Source organism: Notamacropus eugenii, chromosome 5 (genome assembly GCF_028372415.1).
Source record: "Notamacropus eugenii isolate mMacEug1 chromosome 5, mMacEug1.pri_v2, whole genome shotgun sequence".
Taxonomy (NCBI): Eukaryota; Metazoa; Chordata; class Mammalia; order Diprotodontia; family Macropodidae; genus Notamacropus; species Notamacropus eugenii.
In genome coordinates, this window is record NC_092876.1 from 21,697,869 (window position 1) to 21,723,862 (window position 25,994).

At 41.3% G+C, this 25,994-nt stretch overlaps 1 protein-coding gene across 1 annotated transcript; it reads left to right on the top strand.

Moving 5' to 3' along the window:
* The first annotated feature begins 3,137 nt into the window (after window positions 1-3,137).
* Window positions 3,138-25,994, top strand: LOC140508359 (uncharacterized). The gene is made up of 8 exons (XM_072616212.1): window positions 3,138-3,264; window positions 4,756-4,880; window positions 6,106-6,232; window positions 7,154-7,249; window positions 13,750-21,433; window positions 22,892-22,965; window positions 23,472-23,563; window positions 25,527-25,994. The coding sequence occupies exons 2-5, from the start codon at window positions 4,848-4,850 to the stop codon at window positions 15,576-15,578; spliced, it is 2,085 nt and encodes a 694-aa protein (XP_072472313.1). The 5' UTR covers window positions 3,138-3,264; window positions 4,756-4,847; the 3' UTR covers window positions 15,579-21,433; window positions 22,892-22,965; window positions 23,472-23,563; window positions 25,527-25,994.

Consider the following 25,994-nt stretch of genomic DNA (forward strand, 5'->3'; position numbering starts at 1 on the left):
TTGTTTGTTTATTTCCCTAGCTGCAGCCCTTGAAGTCTGGCTGCTTGCACTTAAATCTTACAAGATAACACACTCATTCACAGCACACATGATACAGACATGGACACACACCAACAGACAAACTGACAACAGGAGAAATACAAACGTAGCTCACAAAAAAACAACCCAGAGAGAGAAGGCAATTAGAAGCTTGCTAGAAATCCCCATCGTGAATTGGCTATTATCATTCTGAGGAAAGGGGGTTGCAAGAATCCAAGGTCTGATAATAAAGGGGAATCCTGCAGCCTTTGCTCAGAGTACCCCTATGGTCTTTGGAGGGGTGGGGAGCCTTGGTGCTCCAAAGTTTCTGACTGTCTTGAAGGAACAGGCCCCATGCGAATAGGTTCAGGCCTCTAGTTCTTAGGTGGATTGTAACTGTCCTCTTCAGGACCAGAGCCCTTACGGGAAAGCGGGGAGGGGGAATGGGGAGGAGAGAGGCAGCAGAGGCTTGAACAGAGGCTGCCTTCCTCGGGGGAATGAGGAGGAGGGAGGCAACAGAGGCTTGAACAGAGGCTGCCTTCCTCTGGTCTAAGGTAGGGGAAGGCCAGGGGGAAAGATTGCATCTAGGTGCCGTCAGTTTCCCCAGATCAGAGGCCTTCAAGGGGAGGGGGAGGAAGGAAAAGGGTGAGGAATAGGACAGGGGGAGTGAAGGGAAGGACAGACTGGAGCCCTTGAAGAAGAAAGGATTTTTGCCAGGATACGGCTAGGTGCTGAAGCAGCTCCCAGCCTTAGAGGGAAGAGGCTACCTGTCTTTTGTTCTTGTTCAGCCAATTCAGCAAGCCCAGGATGAAACGTCCTCGCTGCTGGCTAGTTGTTTTGTTGGCCTTTCTTAATTTGGTTGTAAGATAAAGTAACTTTGACAGGTCCAAAAGAGCCCTGTGGTGGCCAACATAATTTAGGGCTATCTTTAGTTGATTAACACTAGTGCTAGTAATACCTGTGATCATCAGGTTGGTAACGGCTTGACACACAAGAAGCAGGGGTCTTGTCAGCCGGATTTCTACTTCTAGTTTTTGACTGACCCATAGCTAGCTGATTTCCCTAGATCGATCTTCAGAGGAGACCTAATTAATACAGAGTTTCACGCAGAGTGGTCTCTGTCCAGCGGTTATCTTTAAAGGGAATTTTTGAGTCCTTTGGAAGCTGGGAATGGAAGGACTTACCCCGACCCCGTCAAGGCCCAGGACTCTAGGAAAAATGATTCCTATTGGCGCCGGAGTCCTGGCGTTGGCGAGATGAGGAAATGTCCATTCGGTTCCACAGTTCCAATCCACATTTGGGTGCCATAACTGTTTACCTGAAAACTCGGTTAAAGAAAGGCAACAGGCTAATGCATACATTTTATGATTTAATTAATTAATCAATTCCCTATTAAAGACAACGGTAACATAATGCATTATGGAGCCAGAAATGTTCTGGCTACCCAGTGCAGAAATCTTCTGGCTTATATACATTTTGCCGTGAGAAAGGAACTCTCCTAGTTGAACAAATCATAAATTTAGTAAGACAAGACAATTAACAAAGTAATGTTGGTCAGGCCTTGCAATTCCAGCTGGGTAAACATATGTCTTGGTGACGAGGAAGGAAATCCCACCACTAGTGAGTGGCAGGCTTCCTGCCCTAAACACATAACTGACATAGGAAAGGGTAAACAAAGTTCAATAGAAATTACGACCTAAGATGTCTATTTTTCTTTACCATTAATATGCCATAACATAGTATATGTCTATAGATAATAAGATACAAAGGAAAGCCTCATTATTCAAGATATAGTGTCTTAGGTTAAAGGTCTCCTTAAGGAGTGTAGAGTCAGCCTTGGCTGGCTTTTGCTGACATGGGAAGAGGCACTCTCTGAGTTTGCTTCAGAGAGAACAAAGAGATTATTCTAAAATTTTATATTAAACATTATCAATTTCTAAAAGCGATATTGCTGTGTCAAAGGGCATGCACATTTCTGTAGCCCTTTGGACACAGTTCCAAATTGCTCTCCAGAATGGTTGGATCAGCTCACAGCTCCACCAACAATGAATGTGTTTCTACTCTCCCACATCTTCTCCAACATTTATTATCTTCTTGTTTTGTCATTTGAGCCAATCTGAGAGGTGTGATGTGGTACCTCAGAGTTGTTTTGATTTGCATCTCCGTAATCAATAGTGATTTAGAGAACAAGATGGATCTTACGTACACAAAGACAATGGGAAGGATCTAGGAGTAGCCAAGTAGTCTGGGGTGACTGTGAGGTAACAGTAAATGCCAGCAATGCCAGGGATCTTGACTACTAGGGGGTCAAAAGAGAATTAGTTTAGATAGGATTAAGGGTGAAAAGTAAGTGGGGGGGTGGGGGTGATCTGCAAGTAACAGAGAATTGGGAGATGACTTGGACAGGGCTGGGGCTGGTTACATTGTATCTGCTGTGCGCAGGGAGACACAGCTCTCTGATCCCGTCCTGAGGGACCAGAACAAGGGGGCTCGAGTGTGTCTGAAGCCACATCTGGCCCGATTCTGTCCCCTGGGTCACCAGACTTCCTTAAGGAGTGAGAGGTTTCCCTCCTGGGGCCCCCTTGCTCCCCCAAAGAGCCGGTGTCGTATTCTCCCAGGGGCCCATGAGGAAAGAACTGAGCCCCGGCCTTCCACCGGTCAGCTGCTGGCCTCTGCCTCAGTTTCCTTCTCTGTAAGAATGGGATGACGACACAGCAGCACCTCCGAGGCCTTTGGAGGAGAAATGGGGCAAGAGGCACTTATTAGGCGCCCACGGTGTGCCAGGCACCGGCCTGGGGGGGCAAACCCAGAGGGAGGGGCCCTGCCCTCCAGGGGCTTACAGTCTAAATACGGACCGTACAGAACCGGAAGCAGAATAGGGGGTTGTGGGGAGAACGCCCGGAGACGGGCCTAGAGAATGACGTCGCCCCTCCCCGACCCCGCCCCAGTCTCGGCCCCTCCTCCTGTGACAGAACCCCAGGGCATGCTGGGAATCCCGGGGTGCGCAGGCGCAGCTTCTCCGGAGGCTGTCGGTTCGGCTGCGGCTTCAGCTCTTTGTTCTGGGGCCGCTGCTGGGTGAGTGGGTAGAGGGAGGGAGTGCGCAGGCGCGGCCCCTGCTCGCAGCCCCGTGGGGAGATACGGGGGGAGGGAGTGCGCAGGCGCGGCCCGGCCTCCCAGCGCCGCAGGGCAGCCCCTCCTCCTCCTCCCTCCCGGCGTAGCCCGAAGACCCCCGCGGACCCGGCTCGGGTTAGTGACCGTGGGAGCCGCTGGGCAAGCCTGGGTCTGGCTTATAGTGTGGGAGTGCGTGTGCAAGAGAGGGCGGGGCCGGGGCCGCGGGGGGGTGCATGGGGTAAGTGCCGGTGAGTGCGTGCTTGTATCGGGGAGGGATTGCACGTGCGTGGGGGCGTGGGCTCCGGTGGGGGAGGGGGGCCGCTGGGGAGCCCCCCATTGGGCCTGCTCTTCTCCGTGGGGCTGCTTCCTTGGAGCAGTTGCTTCTCTTGGGCGCCCCAGGAGCCGGGCCAGGCCCCCCAGGGGGGAGGGGCAGGCCTGGCCCCTCCCCCAATACTCCCCACCCCAGCTTACTTTATTGTAAGAGGAGGGGAAGCAGCCCCCCGCCCTGTGTCGCCCTGGGGTGTCCCGGGGCCCTGAAGTCCTGCTGGAGCCTGAAGACCTTGGACCAGGAGCCTCCGGCTTGTCGCGTGTGGCCCGAGGATGGAGAGACCAGTGGGGGAGGGGTCCCCAGAGCCCCCCTACCGTGGAGGAGCAGGAGGGAGGGCTCGATGGCCTCATCAGGACCCCTTATCTGAGGACCTTGGGAGAGGGGCTTTGTCCTGGTAGAGAAATACAGTGACTTTTCCATTGCCGCCAGCTTCTGGAGGGCGTGACTCTGACCTCAGTCCCAGCATTTATTAAGCGCTTACTGTGTGCCAGGCTCTGTGCTAGGAACTAAGAATGGTCACTTTTCTTTTAGTTGTTTTTCAGTCCTGTCTAACTTTCTTTGACCCTATCTGGGATTTTCTTGGCAAAGATCCTGCAGTGATTTGCCATTTCCTTTTCCAGTTCATTTTACAAATGAGGAAATGGAGGCAAAGTGAGTTGCCCAGGGTCACACAGCTAGGAAGGATCTGGGGCCAGACTTGAACTCAGGAAGTGGAGTCTTCCTCACTCCAGGGGGGCACTTTATTCATTGTGTCACCTCAATGCCCCCTCTGTCCCCAGGGAACATCCCTTCTAAAGTGGGGGAGGGGAAGAGAACACCTGGAAGAACATGAGAAGGGGAAGACCAGGAGGAGCATGGAGGACAATGAGGAGGGGAAGGGAGGTGGTGGAGGAATGAGGGAGGGAAATGTGAGGCAAAAGAGAAGGCCTTAGAGGATGGAAAGTAAACTTGATTTTGAGACCTTCTCCTAACCCAGACCTGCACAACTTGGCAGTAGATAGGGGCCAAAATTAAAGTATGCTAAATATCTTTGTCTTGTAGATAGGTTAGACTGGAGACAGACTTGAGGATGGTTGGTTCCCTCGGGTAATGTGACAAACAGGAAAGGGCTCAGTGACACCCCTATGTTTTTCCAGGACAGCCCACATCCTTTGGCAGGGGATATATTATGCAGGTCTATCCTAGCTTGGACCTACCTGCTGCCTCCTTTTTCTTCCTGTTTTTTCTGTATCCCCTGAGTGCAAGACTAGGGGTTTGGTCCTTCCTCTGAGACCTCATTCTTCTGTAAATCCATGTAGGCCACTTCCTACTTAGGAAGAGAAAGGAAAGACTTGACCCCCTCTGGGATCCTTGTATTTCCTCGGCCCAGCCTGCTGAGCATTAAGAAGAAATGGCCCCTGGAACCCAGAGTCTCCCAGCACAGGTGAGTACAGCCCATCCCTAGACCTGACTAGCATCACCCACTGTGGCCAATTCCATCATTATGGAGGATTGTCTTTTAAGACTGGCCATCTCTTTATCTATGGATCGTTTCTTTACAAGAATTGATGTAAAATTGAATACAGTAGGAACCGTACTGCCTTGCTCTCTTCTATGTTTTGAAGTGTATCAGTGGCACTAACCACCCCCAGCCCCCACAATTACTGCTCTCTGGGGATGTTTTTTGGGTTCCCCCTCATTACAACTGAGACAAGGGTGGTCACTTCACTGATTAGTCTCCATCTGTAGACATCATGCCTTTGCTCTCTTTTTGCCTGCCTAGCCCATCTCCCCCTACACACAAGTCCTGCCCCCTTCTCTGTTTCTTGTGGCCAAGCCCTCCCTTATAGCAGCTGAAGGTCAAGGAAAATCCCTTCACTGAGTCTTGTCTGGACAGACCTGAAGGCTTCCCCAGCTCTTGTCCTTGGCTCTGTTCTCTTCAGAGCAGAAATTGTCCTCCTGGTCCTGGGCCCCAACTCTTGTCTCAGCTCACACAAGTCTTCCCAGGAATCTCTGAATCTTTCCCATTTACCATTTCTTAGATTAAGTCAGTAAGCATCAGAAAGTGGTTCCTCTTTGCCTAGCCTTCATTTGGGACTTGAGAATCAGCCAGTGCTACAAGTCATGGCTTGATTTTCTGGACACAGGAAAGTGACAGCCATGATGAACACAAACCATACCCATGTGTGAAATTAAGTACTTAATCCTTTTCCTTTGCTCTCCAGTGATAACTGGTAATGTTTTTTCCCCAGAATACATAGTACTTGCCAGCTTCTCACAAACTCTTCATAGAATTTTAACGTGTCACTTATGACACTTCTAATGTGGAATAATTTCATATGTCTCCTCCCCAAAGATTTTCATACCTCATTGATAGAGCAAATACCTTCTCCCTGCTTCCAAAGGGAGAAGCATTTCATCGTAAGATATTTTTCAGCTTTTATTGATCCAACATGAGTCTTACTTCAAATAGAAAATGCTTTTCTAAAAATTCTGTTGGGCTGTTATTTAGTATGGTTTCAAGTGCTGACTCTGACACTCATAAAGATGATAGGAGTTTTGGGCAAATCCCTTCTGTGCATCAGTTTCCTCTTATAAGTTGATGAGTGTTGAACTAGATGAATTCTGGAGTCTCTCAGCTTCAAATTTTGTGACTTTTGATGGTTTAGGAGCTGGTGACATTCCAGGATGTGGCTGTGGACTTCACCCAGGAGGAGTGGTGCCTCTTGGAACATTCTCAGAAAGAGCTGTACAAGGAAGTCATGCTGGAGAATGTCCAAAACCTGCTTTCCCTGGGTAAGGAGAATTTCCTCTGGAAACTGAATCTGCCATCGAAGGAATGTCTTCATTCCCTCCCTAGCGTGCAGGGTTTCAGCATTCATCAGTTATTCAAAAGACAAAAGTGCTGGTCATTCCACATGGTCCACCTAGTGCCTGGTTTTCCTATTAAAGATTTTTGAATCACATTATTGGAAGCTGGGACTTTCCCTATGTTGCTCCTGAAATTGTCTCTTTCCTATTTTGGGGAGTGAGGTGAAGATTCAAATCAGTGTCAGATTTGGAGCTAATCACAGAAGTTATCTTCTAATTGGATCTGAATTTTGTCTCTGAAGATAGCTTATGCAGCTTTTCCTTGACAATGGGCAGTGAAGGGAACTCTGCCTTTCAAGGCAGCCCTGTCCTCTTTGGGGGATGGGTCTGGACTTTAGAACAGTCTTCCAGTTAACAGGTATCAATCTACAGCTCCTTGCTCCTAATCCTGCCTGGTTATTATCTTTTAATCCTTACAACAGCCCTGTGAGTTTGGTACTATTATTATCCCATTTCATAGTTGTTAAAACTGAGGCCAGCAGAGGTTGCATAACCTTCCAGGGGTACACGGCTACCATGTGACTGAGGCTGGTTTGGAATTTTCTTTTTAACTTCAAGTTCAGACCTCTTACCACTGCAGTAAGAGCTGCCTGTGATATCTAGAAAATGGAAGCTATGGAATGTCCCATCCTTCTGTGAAAGAGGAGAATAAAGGTGGAATTTTGTAATTCCCAATTGGCTGCATGATCTCTGCCCCCTCCCCAGATTCCAGTGGTCAATACCGTAGGAACCATGCTTTAGGTGTGCTTATCCATCTTGTGGTCCTTGCTGGCACGTCTCATTTCCCTAAGGACTAAATTGTATATTTTTTTCCGTTCTTACCTCTTACATATTCCATATTCCCAGGGCTTCCAGTTCTTAGAGAAGATCTGATCTCCCCTTTTCATCAAGGGGAAGCACCAGGGATACTAGAGACAAAAGACCCAAGGACCTCCTGGCCTGGTGAGTGAGATGAAAGCAGGTGTATGAAGGCTGTCATTACAAGAGGCATCATTGTGTTGTAATGAAGGGAGTGCTAGACTTGGGAGCAGGCCAACTTGATTTGGAACTTGGTTTTAGACACATTTCAGCAGTGGGATGTTGGGCAAGCGACTGAACCTCTGAGCTCCAGTTTCCTCTTCTATAGTAAAGGAGAAGGAGCCAAACTCTTTGGCCTTTCATTTCCCTTCCAGTGATAAGTCTGTGATCCTCTAAAAAGTCATTGTTTGGGGCATTGGGGCATAGAACTTCCCTGAAAGCATCCAAGAAGGGCTGGGAGTATCCAATCCAATATGAACTCTTTCCTAGGCTTTATTCAAGTGAATAAGTAGTAAGCACCTACTATGTGCCAGGCCCTGTGCTAAGTGCCAGGGATACAAATAAAGGCAGGGGACAAGCCCTGCTCTCAAGCACTTCTCAGTCTAGTAACAAGACAAAATGCAAACAAGTATGTACAGATCCACTGCATCCAGGATTAACTGGAGCTAATCAAGAGAGGGAAGGCACTAAGGCTAAGAAGGACTGAAGAAAACTTACTCCAGAATGAGGGGTTTTAGGTGGAACTTCAGGGAAGCCAGAGTGAGCATGAGGGGCAGACAGAGAAACATGGAGTTGGGAGATGGAGTATCCTAGTCAAGGAACAAAGAGGCCTAAACCACTGATTATTGACATGTGGAGGGGGAATAAGGTGAAAGCAGCCTGGGGAGGTAGGAGAGGCACAGATGATGGAGGGCTTTAACAGCCAAGCAGAAGATTCTTTATTGGAACTTGGGGATAGGGAGCCAAGGGAGTTCATGGAGTAGGAGGGACATGATCAGAAGTGCCTTTTAGGAAGATGAGTTTGATGCTTGGGTGGAGGATTGAGTAAATGGAGGAGAGAACTGATGCAGTGAAGGTAGCCAAAGGTCTTGCAGTAATGTCTCAGGAATGAGATAATTGGTGACTGAACTAAGAAAGTGGCAATGTTGGGAGGCAAGAGGCTATATAGGAGAGATGTTAGTAAAGTAGAATCATTATGACTTTCCACCACATTGAATATGGTTAGATGTATGAGTGATGATGACTTAGGTTATGAGCCTCGATGACTGGAGGGTGGTGCCCTGGATAACAAATAAGAGTTAAAAGCAGTATGCTTCTTACAAGGGAAAGTAAGAAGGTGGAAATGTTAGAGAAAAGGTAATGGGTTGAGTTTTTGACCTTGTAGGAGGACAACCAGAACAAAGTATTGCCATCAAAACCTGGAGCAGAAAAGGGAGTAATTGACTATGTCAAAGACAGCATAGACGTCAAGAGGGATGAAGATTGAGGGGAAAAAACCCATTGGATTTAGCAATTAGGAGATTATTGCTAACTTTTCATGGAGCAGTTTCAATTGAGTAGTGACATTGAAACCTGGAATGCAGAGAGTTTTGAAGAGAAGAAGAGGAAAGGAGTATGAAAGCCTAAGTGTAGATGGTGCTCTCTAGGTATTTCACCATAAAAAAGAAAAAAAGAATGCAGTTCACTATCTAATGGGAATGAATGGACCATGTGAGGCTTTTTTTCAGCATCAAGGAAACATTGTTTTATTTATGAAAGTAGGGAAGGAGCCAATAAAAAGAGAGATTGAAACTTTCTGAAACAATTGGGATGGTACAGAAGGGAAAATGTGCTAGCTAGAAGATGGGATGGACTGGGATCATTTATGCATTCAATGGAGGAAAAAGAAAACATCTGATTTATGTGAGATGAGTTAAGAGAGTTTTTGCTGTTTCCAATTTTTAAAATAAAATAATGAGACTAAGTGTTGAGCAGAGAGTATTGTGGGAAGTAAAGAAAATGAGAGCTTGGGGAGAAATGGAAAGTTCTAGAAAAGCTGCTCCTGATAGTAGGAAAGGGAGACAGTCAGGGAGATGTCAAAACACTGCCTTGGTACAGTGAGGGCCCAGTTGAGATCATGGAACTTGAATATGGAGTGAACACAGACCAGTTTCATGATTTTGTCTCCATATAGCACTATGGAGGTACCAATGGATGCTGCTGCCTTACTGGAAGTAGCAATCCAAGGCTGAGGTTTGCCCAAGACCCAAAGTTCCTTTCCTGTTCTCTGTGACCCAGTCTTTGTCTCTGTTCTCAGAAAATAAATAGCAAGATATGGAGGTGACTACCCTAAGGTTAGGCAGTTTGGACGTAGAGACTTCCAGACATCTCACAGAACCAGACTCTCTGGGACCTTAGAAGCTTTTGTGATGTCAAGCATTTGGACCAATACTGTTTAGAACCAGACAAAGGTCATTCCTTGTAGGTAATAAGGGATAAAAAGTAGGGCTGAAGGCAAAACTTGCATTTGAAGAATAAGAACAAGACCAGTATCCAGGGAATGAGAGTAGTTTTTATGGCCTGTTATCAGCCCTGGGCCCCATCAGGCAGTCAGTATATTCTGATAAGTGCCTGCTAAGTTCCAGGCCCTATATAACCCTGTGGTACAAAGGAAGGTAAAGGATAGTCCCTGCTGTCCAGAGCCCACCATCTAGTATACAAACATGAAGGTGGTTTGAGAAGAAGCTACAAATCATGAGCCTTACTCTTGGCTGAGTAAAAAGAGACTTTTGCGATGGAAATGCCTCAAGTTCAGGGGGGAAATCAGTGAATAGAAGGAGGGGAGAGTAGCAGTTTAAAAAGGAGAATTTAGTTGCTAGGGAAATAAAGTCCCAATAATAATGATCATTCCCAACACCTACTGAGAGTTTGAGCTTCACAAAAACCATGGAAAGTAGGTTCTGTTTTTATCCTCCTTTTGCAGATAAGGAAACAAACAAATAGAAGTATTGTGATTTGTGTGTTGTAAGACAGGTATCAATTGTGAGTCTGAATTTGAACACCAGGCATGGTGCTCTGTCCATTGTGCCACCTGGCCGCCTCATGGTGGAAACTAACTTGGCACCATAGCAGAAACTTCACATAGTGGACATCAATGGATAAGGAACTTTTCAGATGGTGTCCTGGGCTGTCATCTGGGATGGGGATAAATGGAAGCCAGGCTGGTATGAGGAGTGGGGATCATGCCATTTCTGTGATCAATTACTTCTGTTGATCCCACTCCCATCCCCCACCTACTTTTTGTTTCTAAGAATAGAGGCAGGGACAAAGAAGAAAGGTCAGAGGATCGTTCTTGAATCTTGGAGAAAAGCTAATTAATTCTCCTAATTAAATGTGTACAGAATAACTTCACCTGTAACAGAGGAGGGTAGCAGCAGAGTACATCAGAAAGAATACCACACCATCCTGTGTAAAAGAAACACCCTTGACAAAAAGATTCAGAAGGCATTAAAATGAAAGGATGACATTTTGTAATACCTTTTGGAACTATGTCCCCAACTCACTGCACTGATATCCACTAGACCAGGGATGGGGAACTTGCACCCTCAAGGCCACATGTGGTGCTGTCAGTCCTCAAGTGACAAGTTAACAATCATTTAGTCAAAGGACCACTCTTGAGGACCTAGAGGGGGGCTACATGTGGATTCAAAGCCACAGGTTCTCCACTCCTGGGCTAGACCTATAAACAGATCATAGAAAGGACAAAAAGACCCATTTACACCACGCAGAATGATAGGTGCTTTTTAAAAACCATTATTGCAAAGATCTGGGAGCCAAGATGGTACCCACGTACTGGGACAGAACTAAACAGATGATGCTCTGAGAATATAATGGGAGATTATGGAGCCAAAAGAAGTGATGAAAGGCAGCGTCAGAGAAACTTGTAACGAGTTATCTCAACTGATGTAGAGAGAAGTGAGCAGAACAAGGAGAGTTTGTACTGTAGCAGCACTCATCAGGGTCGTGGACAAGCAGGACTCCAGAGCACTGGTTCCCAAACCTTCTCTTCTTAAACCTTGTTTCAAGAACAAAAAAGAGCTTGTTGTGAGGCTCCCCTCTCCCACCCCAGTCATTTATTCTGCATATCGTAACATTTTAATTTTTACATCAAGAGCTTGCTCTAATGACTCAGATGATTTTTACCCCACAAAGATCTTATTTTCATTCCCCTGTGCAATTATAAAATGTAACATTCTACTTTAAATTATGAAATGTACTCTGGGGCTGTATGTAACAATTTTTTAAAATCCAGTCAGCCTTCATGCTTACTGTTAACTGCAGGGCCCTCCCTTCTGTTTGCTTGCTTTGTGCCTACAACTGGGCTAAGTGCTTTACAACAGTTATTCCCACTGAATTTTACAACACCGCTAGGAGGTCAATGCTGTTGTTATCTCCATTTTAGAGTGGAGGAATTTTATATTTACGTTCCTTATTTTACGCTGAGGAAACAGGTGGTCAGGGGTTAAGTGAATTTCTAGGGACGTAGTGCTGTTCAGTTTCTGAGGGGGGAGTTTAACGTGGTGCTTGCAGGCTGCTAGGCCCATCTCTGTCCGCTGTGCTTACAGATGTACAAGCAGTTCTCACTTTACATAAATTGCATTATGGAGATTCAGCTTCCTAGGGGCAGCAGGACCCAAGGGCAGCAGCACCAGGCTGAGCAGCAGCCTTTGCCTCAGGCAGTAAAGTTGTTCTGGCTGTGGGATTGGAAGCAGCTGCAGCCAAGAGACCACAAAGCTGTAGAGGTAGCAGCCTGGGAGGGAAAGGCCTGCGGAACAGTCTTACTTACCTTAAGAAGAACTGGCTGTATTTTTATTTATACACAAACTACAATTAAAAGGTTTCCTCAGACGTGGATGAGATAGGAAATGGTTGGAGAATTTTATAAACTCTCTTGTTGAAAGATGGAAATTAAATTTTTTTTAGCCTTCAGACAAATCTAAAAAATGTATAGTTAGCTGTTATATAAAACATTGATTTTTTATTGGCTCATGACAAGTAGTGTATTAAATGGTAAATGTACTTGAAATTCAGTTGCAGGTATTTCTTTGTTGTTTAATAAGACATTTTCTGTATCAAACAACCTTTGTAAGGAAAGAACTCTTCAGACCTCACTTTCTTCTTTCTGCCACTGGCACGCTGGCAGCACTCACAGAAACTTTATGGAAAGACTGACCTGGGTTGCCTACCAGTCCCTTGGAAAAATTGCTATTTACAAGAACAGCACCATGAGCAGAAAAGAAGTTCAGATCAGAAAGGAGTGTTCACACTAAGATGAAGGGCAATGGAGGGTCTGTTTTTGTAGAATGTGTGTGATGGTACGTGATGGTTCAAGATGACTTGTAATATGTATTTGTTATGATCATGTTTTTCAAAAACCCTACCATCTGTATTGGAAGAATGCAAACATTCATAACTTCTTGATGTGGTGATTGCAACACTGATTAGAGAAGATTACAAGCTAACCTTGGACTGAGGCAGCTATTCTGGTGCAGTGTAAAGAAAGCAATTGAGGATAATGTAGATACCTGTGATCTTCCACTGGGAATTATTTTGCACTTGTATGTCAGCCTTTTATGGTAGTTCTGACATAATTTGATGGCAGGGTGAGAAACCAAAACACTATGTTGCACATAGCTGTGGTCAGAGTTTGATGGAATCATTGCATGAACATCAGTCATTTTCTGCCTCATCATGATGATTAGAATCACTGCACAAAGAAACCTAATATGCCTCACACATACACATACTTCTTGTCGCAGGGGAAAAATGTCTTGGTAAGAAAACTGAACAATTCTTTTCTACATAAAGTGCAATAAAAATTTTTTACCTGAAACCCCTTGAACATTATCATGAATCTCCAAAGGTTGTATAAACCACTAAATGGGCCATGGTTCTAAGAGACCAGTAGGGAATCATGCTATTTGCTTCCTGACAGAAAGGTAATGGGTTCACAATACTGTGTGAAACACTGTATGTAATAATGAATTTATATATTAGCATTTAGTATCTGTGCAACAAATGGCATAATATCTAGATATGAGTAGAAAAGAAGAAAAGTTGGATGCAACACTGAAAATTATTATGTAATAGTTGAGAGTAAACCTGTTTCTCAATTTAGCATATGAAATTTACCACAAATAACCATGAGGAAGTGCATCCAAACTGGTCAGTACGGAATAGCAGGGAGATTACCTGAGGCTGACAAAATTATAAGTATAAACAACAACAGGCACTGGAAGAAAAGATAGAAAGTGAAATGGAGGAAGGCCATCAGGTACCGTGGAAAGAGCACAGTCAGTCTCAGCTACAAGGACAGTGGCCAGGTAACTCAGTCATTATGACCTCTAAGCCTAAATTGTAAAGGGGAATGAGGATGTTGGGCCTGCCTATGTCACAGGTTTGCTGTGAAGATGCAACATTATATGTGAAGCTCTTTCTAAAATAAACTGTCTGGGGATGTGAACAAATGGCATTTCCAAAGATTGATTTTGCCTTTTAAATTTGAAAACTCTGTAGAATATAGATCACTTTATTTTTTGCCATGAGAGGAAAGAACATACATTTATGTCTGCCTTTCATCGTATGTGATTGTTTGTTTTCTTCAGATGCAGAGAAGTTTGAAGTGAATGAGACAACTACAAAGCTGAGAACTTTTATGGAAGAATCTGGCCAGGAAAGATTCATGAGTGATGGTCCATGTGACTTCAATTTGATAGAAATTCACAACTCTAATATGAAAGTGGATAAAAATCCGAAGAGTCACTGTGAAGTTGATGAAATTGGAAAGAGAGTCAGAAAGTCTTCAGTCCTAAATCACTATAAGAAAATGACCTCAGAGAATGACTGTCTTCAGGATAGCAAATATAGCCAATGCTTTCCTGAACAAGTAGGACTTTCTCAGCCTCTGGAAAAGTCTCCGGAAATGCAAATGTATCAAGATAATCAACAGGAAATGGCCATTAGCAGGAGTTCAGATATCAGTAGACATCAGAAAAATACCGGAGGAACGCTTTATGTAAGCAATAAAGGTGGAAAGGTCTTCAAGCAAAGCTCTAACCTTATGATTCGTTGGAAACTTCGCAGTATAAAGAAGCCTGATGAATCTAGTGAATGTGAAACAACCTTAGCACATCATTCATCTCTTCCTTACCATCCTAGATTTCATACTGGAATGAAAACATATGCATGTAATCAATGTGAGAGGGCTTTTGATTGGAACTCAGATCTTATTAAACATCAGAAGATTCATACTAGAGAGAAGTTTTATGAAAGTGGGAAGGGTTTCTCCTATAAATCACTCAGCCATCAGAGAACCCACAATGGAGAGAAATCTTATAAATGTAATCATTGTGAAAAGACTTTCAGAAAACGCTCCACTCTTGCTGCACATCAGAGGAGCCATAGTGGAGAGAAACCTTTTGAATGCACTCAGTGTGGAAAAACTTTCAGATACAGCTCCAGTCTTGGTAGGCATCAGAGCATCCACACTGGAGAGAAATGTTATGAATGTGAACAATGTGGAAAGACTTTCGCAAAGAGTTATCTTGCTGTACATCAGCGAATCCACACTGGAGAGAAGCCTTTTGAATGTAGTCATTGTGGAAAAGCATTCTCTTTGAAGGGAAATCTCACTGTACATCAGAGAATCCATACTTCAGAGAAACCTTTTGAGTGTAATCAGTGTGGAAAGACTTTCCAAAAGAATTTCCAACTTACTGCTCATGAGAGAATCCACTCTGGAGAAAAGTCTTATGAATGTGAACAATGTGGAAAGGCTTTCACAAAGAGCTATCTTGCTGTACATCAGCGAATCCACACTGGAGAGAAACCTTTTGAATGTAATCAGTGTAGAAAGGCTTTTACACAGAGGACCAATTTTGTTACACATCTGAGAATCCACACTGGACAGAAACCTTTTGCATGTAATCAGTGTGGAAAGACTTTCACATGGAGGTCCACTTTTGCTGGACATCAGAGAATCCACACTGGGGAGAAGCCTTATGAATGTAATCAGTGTGGAAAAGCTTTCTCATTGAAGGGCAATCTTGCTGCACATCAGAGAATCCATTCTGCAGAGAAACCTTTTGAATGTAATCACTGTGGAAAGACTTTCACACAGAGTGCCAGTCTTGTTGCACATCAGAGAATCCATACTGGGGAGAAGCCTTATGAATGTAATCAATGTGGAAAAGCTTTCTCATTGAAGGGCAATCTTGCTGCACATCAGAGAATCCATACTGCTGAGAAACCTTTTGAATGTAATCAGTGTGGAAAAGCTTTCTCAGTGAAGGGCAATCTTGCTGCACATCAGAGAATCCATACTGCAGAGAAACCTTTTCAATGTAATCATTGTGGAAAGACTTTTCAAAAGAATTCCCAACTTTCTGCCCATCAGCGAATCCACACTGGAGCGAAGCCTTTTGGATGTAATTAATGTGGAAAGACTTTACACAGCACTCTAGTCTTCTTGCACATCAGAGAATCCACACTGGAGAGAAACCTTATGAATGTAATCAGTGTGGAAAGACTTTCACACAGAGCTCCAGGCTTCTTGCACATCAGAGAATCCACACTGGAGAGAAACCTAATGAGTGTCATATATGTGACAGAGCTTTTAGTTACCACTCTTAGCTTATTTAACTTAGAATTCACAGTAGAGACAAATCTTAAGAAAATAATCAATGTGCTGAAGCCTTCACTTATTTCTCATCAGAGAAGTCATATCATTAAGAAATATCACTAATGAGGAAAGATTCAAATGGAGTTCAGAGCTTGTTCAGTATTAGAAAATTAATTCTCATAAGCAGATCCATAAGGACTCAGTGTGGAAGCCTTTCAGCCAGAGTTCCTCTCTTGCTTTATATCAGAGCATTCCATAGAGAGAAGCCTTAAGAGTGTGCACAAGGAGGATGTGTTTTCTTGTGGAGGAGGGTTAACAGTAGGCAACAATATTCATACTGGAATGAAGGCATATAAAAGCAATAGTTTTGAAGGGCTTTAACTAAAGCTCATACTTGACTGTCTGTTGGATAAATCCTTCTGGAGTTAAGATCTTTAGCAGTAGCAGACTTCATTAGACCTCTCAACAAAAGAGATCTTTTTAAATATCAGATTTCACACTGTGCCTAAAGTAGCATAATGAATTTTTCTCTGAAATCCTAATGTTTGTCATTACTCCTCACAATTCATGGCTTTTATATGTTATAATTTCTTCAGCTGTTCCCCATTTAATTGGTACTTTGTTTGCTGGCCACAAAAAGTCCTGATACAAATATTTTGGTAAGTGTTGGATATCTGTTTCTGTAATGCTTTAAGTAGCTAGGTGGTTCAGTAGATGAAATAATCTGGTTGGAGTCACAAGACCTGAATAAAAGAGAGTTTCAGTCTCTGGTACTAACTAGCTGGGTGGATATTCCTGGGCAAGTCTTGTAACCTATTCCTGCCTGTGTTTTTCCATCTGTAGAATGGAGCCAATAAGAGCACCTACCTCTCCCAGGTTTGAAATGAGAATTAAATGATACTACTTGTAAGATACTTTGCAAGTATTAAATCACTATGGAAATAACTAATCTTTTGTGTGCATGTGATGTATGTGATGATCATTCCTTGGATCCTAAGGCTCATAGCAAAGTCAGGAAACTAAAACATGTAGACAGTTTACTCATTTTCCTTGAAATTCAATTTGATATTCAGGAAAAAGTAGAGGAGTGCAATAATTGTAATGGATAGGGATTTAGAATCAGGGAAAATAAGTTCAAATCCTGACTTACTCACTTTACTCATCTAAATTGAGGATAATGTTGGATTCAGTAGCTTCTGTGGTCCCATTCCAACTCTAAACATATGTTCTCATCGAAAGTACAGTCACATGTCTCTTATAGCCTTTTTCAATATTCCAGGGAAGCAGGTGTAGCATGACCAAATCTGAAACTGTACTAGAAAGTGATAGTCATCTAAAATATTTTAATCTGCTTAAAAATAAGGATTTTGAGAAACTGACCAGATATGTAATATACTAAATAAAATGGATATGGTAACCTTATGTTTAATCAATCCAAAATCCTGACACTATAAGGCCATTACTTACTAACCATCACAAAATGCTGGAAACACTGGAAATTAGTCTGACAGAAAATAGAAATGGACCAATCTCTCATACCATTCACTAAGATTAGGTCCCAATCAATACATAATTTTAAGATACAAAACATCATTTCAAACAAATGAGAGCAACTATGAAGAGGTACTGTTCTGAATAGTGGAAGATATAATCTCCATGGAATAGAGAGGAACCCAAGAAATAAAATAGGCAATTTTCATCGCATGAAAAACATCTAAAATTTAAAGGTAAGCACTTAATTGACAAACATGTATAGCTAGTTTCCCTCACAAAGGCCTCTTCTGTAAGGTATGTAAGGAACACATACTACCTACATACAAGATTATAAAGAAAGGATGCAGTTGACATGGTCAAAAGCTATGTGCAGGCAATTTTGAAAGGGAGAATTGCAAACTATCACCTTTTTTGTGGAAAAAAATTCTAATTTCTAATCCAAATCACAAATTATTAGATTATCAGAGTTGAAAGCTGTGGGGGGAAAATTACATTATTTTGATGTTAGTAAAGCTGTGAAGTTCCCTCTCCGTACCCCCACATAAAAATCACAATATTAGGTCTATTCTGATTCAGTGATAGCAGCTTTTTTTGTTATGTCAAAGAACTGGAAAGTAAGGTGTGATATCCCATAATAAGAAAACAGCTGAACAGATTTTGGTATATGAATGTTAGGGAGTAATAATATTCCAAAAACAGGCAATTTCAGTGAAAATCAGGAAGATATGCATTTACTAGTGCAGACTACAGGGAGTAATTGATAACAATAATATGAAGGCCAACAGCTTGGCAAGGTGTCACACCTCTTATTGTAATAATTAACCGTTTTACCAGGTGATGATCAGCAACTTGCCTCCTAACCACGAGATGATAGTTACAAGACATACAATAAAAACTGTATTTGGGGAAATGGAGAGTGTGGCAATTTCTTTTCCCGGATTTCTGAAGTGCATTCAATACAAATATTTTGTTGCTTTTTTTCAATTTGGGGTAGGAGGGGATAGCAGTGGAAGGTCAAGTAGGAATAGGATTTCTCTCTGGTTACCCTCCTAAGCCCAAAATAATAATGAAGAAAATTGATGGCTTGTAATAATACATGCAGTAGAACAGAAGCAATGAAAGCAGCTTTGAAAATACCATCTTGAATTTATTACCCCAAAAGAAAGTCAAACAATGCGTATTATAACTTTTCTTGTATAGTCCTTTTTTTCTACTTCATGATATATATAAAATGTTAATTTTGTTCCACGTTTGTGAATTTTGAGATAAAACAAACAAATATTGATAGTTTTCTTTTTGCCATTTTCACCGATTGTTAAAGCAATTCCTCTTTCTTCCCCTCCAAATTATTTTAGCTTTTCATTCATTTCATTTCTGTGCCTTTTCCTTGAAAGAATCTCCCACTATTTCTCTTTTTTATCTTTTGTCTTTGACTACCCTTTTATTTTTGGATTTATGACACACTGAGTTGGCCCTTCTTTAGTCTCTGTATTCCTTGTGGAAATAATTTTTTCCTCCTTGTGGTCATCTTATCCATTTGCTTTGACATCTCTTTCCTGGGTCCATACCCTTCTGCTTTTCTGAGTGTCATTTGCTAAACTGTGATTTCACTTCCCTTCAGACAGTATAAGTGACCTCTGTAAGCACCAAATTGCTGAAGAGAATAGCCATTTTGAGTTCCAAATCTCCCATTACAAGATACTGCTTTCTTTTATAGTTGCAGTTATCAGTGGTACACCCTCCAGATACTGAAACAAGCTTTCCTCCTTTGCTCATTTGCAATCCTTCCCTTTTGCTCTTCACCCATTCTCCTGTAGGTTCTCATTCCTGGAAGAGTACAGGAGTAAATTTCTTTTCATTGTTAGCTTTTAACTTGATTAAGGTACATTACTTATTCATTTCTATGATTCTTTCCTAAAAGCCTCCTCCCATTCCATAATTTAGTCCCACAAAAAAAAAATCAATTCATCTGGAAGATGGTGTGAAGATTAGTTCATGCTCTTGCAAGGCCTAGTTTTCCCACTCTCACTTCCTTTTGACTTTTGCTTTTATCTTTCCACATGTAATTAAGAAACAATCTCTTACTCATTACTCTTTTTGTTTTTTGTTGTTGTTGTTGTTGTCTTTTGTTGTCCTGTGTGGTATGCTTCTGTTACCTTTGTGGTTTGAAAAGCAAATAATTTATCCCTGTCTGGTTTTCTTCTTAGGTACCTTTTCAATGCCCCTTTCTTATTACATGTCCATCTTTTTTTTTCCGTTTATATGTAGGCTCACATTTATAGAATGTCATTTTGGGATTCATCTGGAATTCCTTTTCTCAATTTTAATATTTATTGTTTATTTGTTTGATGTGCCATCAAAATGTCCAACTCCCGAGCTCTTCCAAATTCTCCTTCAAGCAACTTAACAGCTCAAAACAAATTCTGGAGTAGCAGCTTGGACAGAAGGACAGAGTGAAACATTATTTCCAGTCCAAGACAACTTACAAGGTTTGGAGGAAGGGGACTGTTGCACTGGGGTGAGAGTGGAATGTACTCCAGCTTAGAATGTGCTAGTACACACCACAGGAAACCAGGAATGGGCCTTGGAGGTGACTGAATTAGAAGTGGTGACTTCTGGAGCTCTCAGCCCACAGATGGTAAGGGGATTGGACAGTGATCAGAAGGAGATTACAGGAGTCCCTTTGCTGGCACTGGGTGCAGGACTCTGACCATATGTGGATCTCAGTTGCAGTCTTGGATCCAGGGCATGGAGAGTTTACAGCTGTAGGGGAGTGTGGAGGCCCCAGGACAGATAGGAAGGTTTGTGGTTGCTCATAGGCCAGGAGAGTAGTAAACACATCTCTCCTTAAACCATACCACCTTGGAAGAACTGAAAATTTACAATCCCCAAAGAACTGCAAATAGCTGCACTAAAAACCTGAATGTTGAGAGAGTGCACCCTCCACCCCAGGAGCAAAGCCCAACTTGAATAAAAAGTTAAAAGCCAAAAAATAAGCAGGAGAAATGAGGAAACAACCAAAAAAAGATCCTGATCATAGAAAGTTAACTATGGTGACAGGGAAGATGAAAACATACTTAAAAGAAGACAACAAAATCAGCTGCTACATCAAAAAATAATGTGAACTGATCTCAAGCCCTCCCCCCCCATAAAAAAAATTCTTGGACAAGCTTAAAAGGAATTTTAAAAAATTACGTAAGAGGTAGGGGAAAAATTGGAAAGAGAAATGATAGTGATGCAAGAAAATCATAAAAAAGTCAAGAGCTTGGTAAAGGAGACAAAAAAATACTGAGGAAAATAACATCTTATTTTAATAGAAATAATAGAATATATCAAATGGTAAAAGAGGCACAAAAACATAATGAGAAGAATGCCTTTAAAAGCACAATTGGCCAAATGGAAAAAAGATATGCAAAAATTCACTGAATAGAAGAACTCCTTAAAAAGTGGAATTAGCCAAATGGAAAAGGAGACACAAAAGCTTACAGAAGAAAATAATTCTTTAAAAATTAAACTTGGGCAAATGGAAGTGAATGACTCCATGAAACAAGAAGAAGCAATAAAACAAAATCAAATTAATGAAAAGAATGGGAAAATGTGAAATATCTCTTCAGAAAAACAACTGACTTAGAAAATAGATTGAGGAGAGATAAGAGTTACTGGACTACTTGAAAGCCATGATCAAAAAAAAAAAAAGTCCTACAAATCACCTTTCAAGAACTAATCAAGAAAAACTGCCCTGATATTCTAGAACCAGAGAGTAAAATAGAAATTGAAAGAATCCACTGATCACCCCTTGAAAGAGATCCCAAAACAAAAAATTCCAGGAATATTATAGTCAATTTCCAGAGCTTCCAGGTCAAGGAGAAAGTATTGCAAGCAGCCAGAAAGAAACAATTTAAATTTTGTATATAGGATCATAGGATAACACAAGATTTATCTGCTTCTACAAGAAAGTATCAGAGGTCTTGGAATATAATGTTCCAGAGGGTAAAGGAGTTAGTATTATAATCAAGAATAATCTATCAAGTAAAACTGAGTATAATCCTTCAGGCAGAAAAAAAAAATGGAATTTCAAAGAAAGAGAGAACTAGAAAGAGAGAAGCATTTTTGATGAAAAGATCAGAGCTGGATAGAAAATTTGATTTTCAATTTTCAAACAGAAGCATAAAAAGGTAAGTAGGAAAGAGAAATCATAAGGAATTCAATAAGGTTAACCTGTTTACATTCCTACCTGGGAAGATGATACTTGTGATTCCTAAGAACTTTCTCATTATTAGGGCAGTTGGGAGTGTACTCTGAAAGGGGGCACAGGTGTGAATTGAATATGAAGAGATGGTTATCTAAAAGAATAATAAAATTAAGGGGTTAGAAAGAGGAATGCATTGAAAGAAGGGAAAAGGGAGAGAGGTAGAATTGGCTAAATTATTTCACAAAAAAGAGGTGTGACAAAGCTTTTATAAGGTTAGGGGAAAATTGGAATGTGAGAGGAGTGCATGAACCTTAGGCTCATCAGAATTGGCTCAAAGAAGGAGCAACGTGCACATTTAGTTTGGTATATTAAATCTATCTTACCCTTTAAGGAAGTAAGAGGGGAAGGAGATAATAGCATGTGGTAATGAGGAGCTCACAGAAGCAGCAAAACACTTTTGAGGAGAAACAGTTTGAAAGGAGAGAGTAGAATAAATGGGGGAAATGTTATGGAGGAAATCATAACTGAAGAAATTATTACAGCAAATTTCTCTGATAATGGCCTCATTTCTCAGATATATGAAGAACTAAGTCAAATTTATCCAAATAAGAACCATTCCTCTATTGGTCAATGGTCAAAGGATATGAACAGTCAGGCAGTTTTCAGAGAAAGAAATCAAAGCTATTTATACTCATATGAAAAAGATTCTCTAAATCACTAATTGGTGAGGGAAATTAAATTATAATGACTCTGAGGTACCACTCCACATCTATCACATTGGCTAATATGACACAAAAGGAAAATAACAATGCTGGAAGAGATGTGGGTGAAATTGAAACACTGGAGTTGTAAACTAATTCAACTGTTCTATAAAGCAATTTGGAACGGTGCCCAAAGGTCTATAAAACTGCATAATTTTGATCCACCAATAGCACTACTAGGTCCAAATTCGAAATAGACAAAAAACAAAAAGGAAAAGGACCTATATTTACAAAAATGCTTATAGCAGTTCCTTGAGTTGTGACAAAGAACTGGAAATTGAGGGGATATAAATCAGTTGAGGAATGGCTGACCAAGTTATAGAATTATGGAGTACTATTGCATTATAAGAAATCATGAGTAGGGAGATTTCTGAAAAACCTGGAAAGATTCTCATGGATTGGTGCAAAGTGAAATGAGCAGAACCAGGAGAACGGTATACACAGTAACAGTAATATTGTACGAGGATCAGCTGCAAATTACTTAGCTATTCTCAGCAGTACAATTATCCAAGACAATTCTGACAGACTTATGATGAAAAAAATGCTATCCATCTCAAAAGATAGAATTGTTGAAATTCAAATATAGGTTGAAACATTTTTTACTTTATTTTTCTTGGGATTGTTTTTCTTGGGTCTGTGTTTTCTTTTACAACATAACTAATCAGAGATATGTTTTGCAGGTCAGCACAATCCCAAGAAACAAGGTTGGGAGGGGTGAGAAGGAGAGAATTTGGAACTCAAAGTTTTATGACATGTATGTTAAAAATTATTTTTACAGGTAATTGGGGGGAAGCATTAAATTTAAAACCAAAGAAACAAAAACAAATGGAAGGACCAAATCACATACCCTTCCAAAGTGCATTAGTGCTCCTATCCAACCATGGTAATTTAATCTCTGTTAAAAATTGTCTTTTTGTTTTTTGCCATCGTTGCCAATTTTATGGTTATGAGTTGGAAGATTTAACTTGCATTATCTTACTATAAAAGATTTGGGACTTTTTTGTATGACTTTTGGTATTTTGGAATTCTTTCTTTGAGAAGTGATTCTTTGTGTCCTTCAAACTTGTCTGTTGGAGAATATCTCATCCTCATGTATTTTAGTCAATTTTTTTTAATGTGTCTTGAGTATCAGACTTTTGTCACAGAAATTTACTACAAAGAGTTTTTTCTGTTGTCACATCTTAGTATCCTTATCCTCATTTAAAAAGAGAATAATATAGTAAAAAGAAAAATAACCAGTATCCATGTTTGTTCTCACAGAAACTATTCCATTACCTCCTCACCCAGATTCTGGCTCAACAGTGTGGGATTGGTCCAGTTAGTGAAGATACTTTGTGGACACATAAACAGAGGTACAAACCAAGGCCAGAATGGTTATTATATTATTTCCACTAGTAACAGCTTTAGAAATTACATCACTTCAAAGTATCCCAAGTGTGGGTAGTTTTGTCACATACTTTCAAGGTCAAAACCTACTAGTGACTAAGTATTTTCTTCAAATGTTTGTCATAGAAAATTTGGAACACACAAATCCCTTGTGCTCCAATTTTCAGGCCAGCCATGCAAGCCATATTCTCAATTTTTATGGTCACTTTTGTGCAGATTCTTATGAGAATTGCTGGAAAAGTGCCAGTGGTAATTGTTGAAGTCCTTGTCAGTGCTTGATGGCAATGGGGTAACATTCCCCAGCCCACTTTCCTTTTCTGTAAGAAGACTGTTCCTGCAGCCCTCAGCTTCTGTAGTACCAAGCTCCCATTCTGTCCACAAGAGTATTAGGTGGTGTGTTAGAATGAATATCCTAATAAGATTGTTAATTATTACTTTGATAAGCTAAGCTACAGCGTAGCTGAGATATGTATATATTGATACAGAAAAATATATTTACAGTGTTAAGTAAAGTATTTAGAGAATTTGTTAAGAGCTAAGTTCCTCTTTTCTTTTTTTTTTTGCAGCAAAGGTAGATTCCTGGGTTTTTTGTTTTATTTTGGTTTTTTGCACAGCTCAGCAGCTACAGAGCTAAGGTTGATACAGAGCCATCCTTGCTTCCCTACATTGAATTCCTCTCTGTGGTTAGCTAAGGTAGCACTCCAGTCCACATATACTACAGCTGTAGAGCTTTTCAACTATAGCAGTCATCCCCAAATGATGGATGTAGAGTCTTGCCCAATAGAATAATGAATCTAGTAAATGTGTCACCCTAGATACACCCCATTAAGCCCTTGACATGTCCACATCCCAAATTTTGGCAATAATAAGTTACACCCAGACTGCTCCATAATGTACTCAGCTCAACTATAGGTCAAAGGATTTGCCTCGTGCAATTGAATTATGTTCATGTTCGGCCTAGAGGCCGATGGGCTACCCAAGTCTACTTACCTTTCGTCCAGGTCTTTGGTGGCCAACCAGATAAACGTATTGAGAGAAGAGACTTTCCAGAGTCAAACAAGGGTTAGGCTTTATTCAGGGTCTTAGTTACATATCCATATGCAGGGTGAAATTCTTCCTCAGGAGAAAGGAATCCTCCTCCTCCCAAGGGGCAAGGATCATACAGCAAGAGGATGGGAGTGGAAGAGGGGAGGGACCCTTTTCCCTCTAAGGGCCATGCAACAAGAAGAGAGCCTTCAGGCTTTCCTGTCCCTACTTAAGCTCTCCCGCCGCATAGTTTGCACGTGAATACCGTGCGTGCTCTCAGCTAATTAACAACAGGTGTGCTCAGACCACGGACCAATCTCAAGGGTGGGATGCTCTCCCCAGCAAGTTTCCCACTGAGAAGAGGTGGAAATGCACGAGATAGCCCGGGTCTCACACCTCAATCCCCAGCTGTTCCCTGGGGGGCCTCGTGAGAACTCTGAGGTTTAGAGGTCCTCACTTTTACCTGCGCAAGACTGTCCATGTGAAAACTGAGCTTACACCCCCAACATGTTCAAAATAATTTTTAAGACACCTGTAACTCGTAATTCCCTTTTCCTATGAAAGCAATAAGCTCTGTAAATTTTTTCTTTGTCTTTGCTGAGGAATTAAATGACCTGTTTTGCTGATAATTGCTATCTTGCAAATAAATTATTGAGCTCAGAACTTTGAGCCTTAGACATTCTATTTCAGATAATAAATCAATAGATGTGTAGTGGATTTCTTTACCATTGTAACACAAGTCAAGTCTAACTCCGTGATCTTTCCAGATAATTCTGGATGCATGTCAATTTCTGATGGTATCATTCCATCTGTTCAGGAATTTTCTTTTTTATTTAAATGTTTTATTGGTATCTTTGTTATTTACATCACTGTAATTTTTCTCACTATCTTTCCTCCTTCCAGAGAGCCATCTTTTGTAAGAAATAGTCTCTTAAGGATGAAAATGTGAGAGTGAAAAAAAAACACAACTCGTACATTGGAGAAGTCTGAAAATATCTTTATTGGGCAAGAAGCTTGGACCTCTCATCTCTGCAAAGGGGTAGGGTGGGAGTGTTTTCTCTTTTTTTTTGAGTCATATATCTTCTGTATAATATGCAACATTCACCTTTTAAAAACTAATTTAATTTTATTTTCATTTTGGAACTCTCTTTTTTCTATGTACCCCTCCCAAATCATTGAAGGGGAGGGGGGAAAAGCTTTAGGAATGTACATGTTCACATAGATAGAAATCTCTTCTCACTTTTTTGTCATTTTGATTTTTACTTGAGATATCTGATTTATCTTGTTTTTGTAATCTGTATTTTATTTTTGCTTCCTTTTTTCTATTATTGAACTTATGAGTAAATAATTTTTTAGACCTTTCCTTTCTCA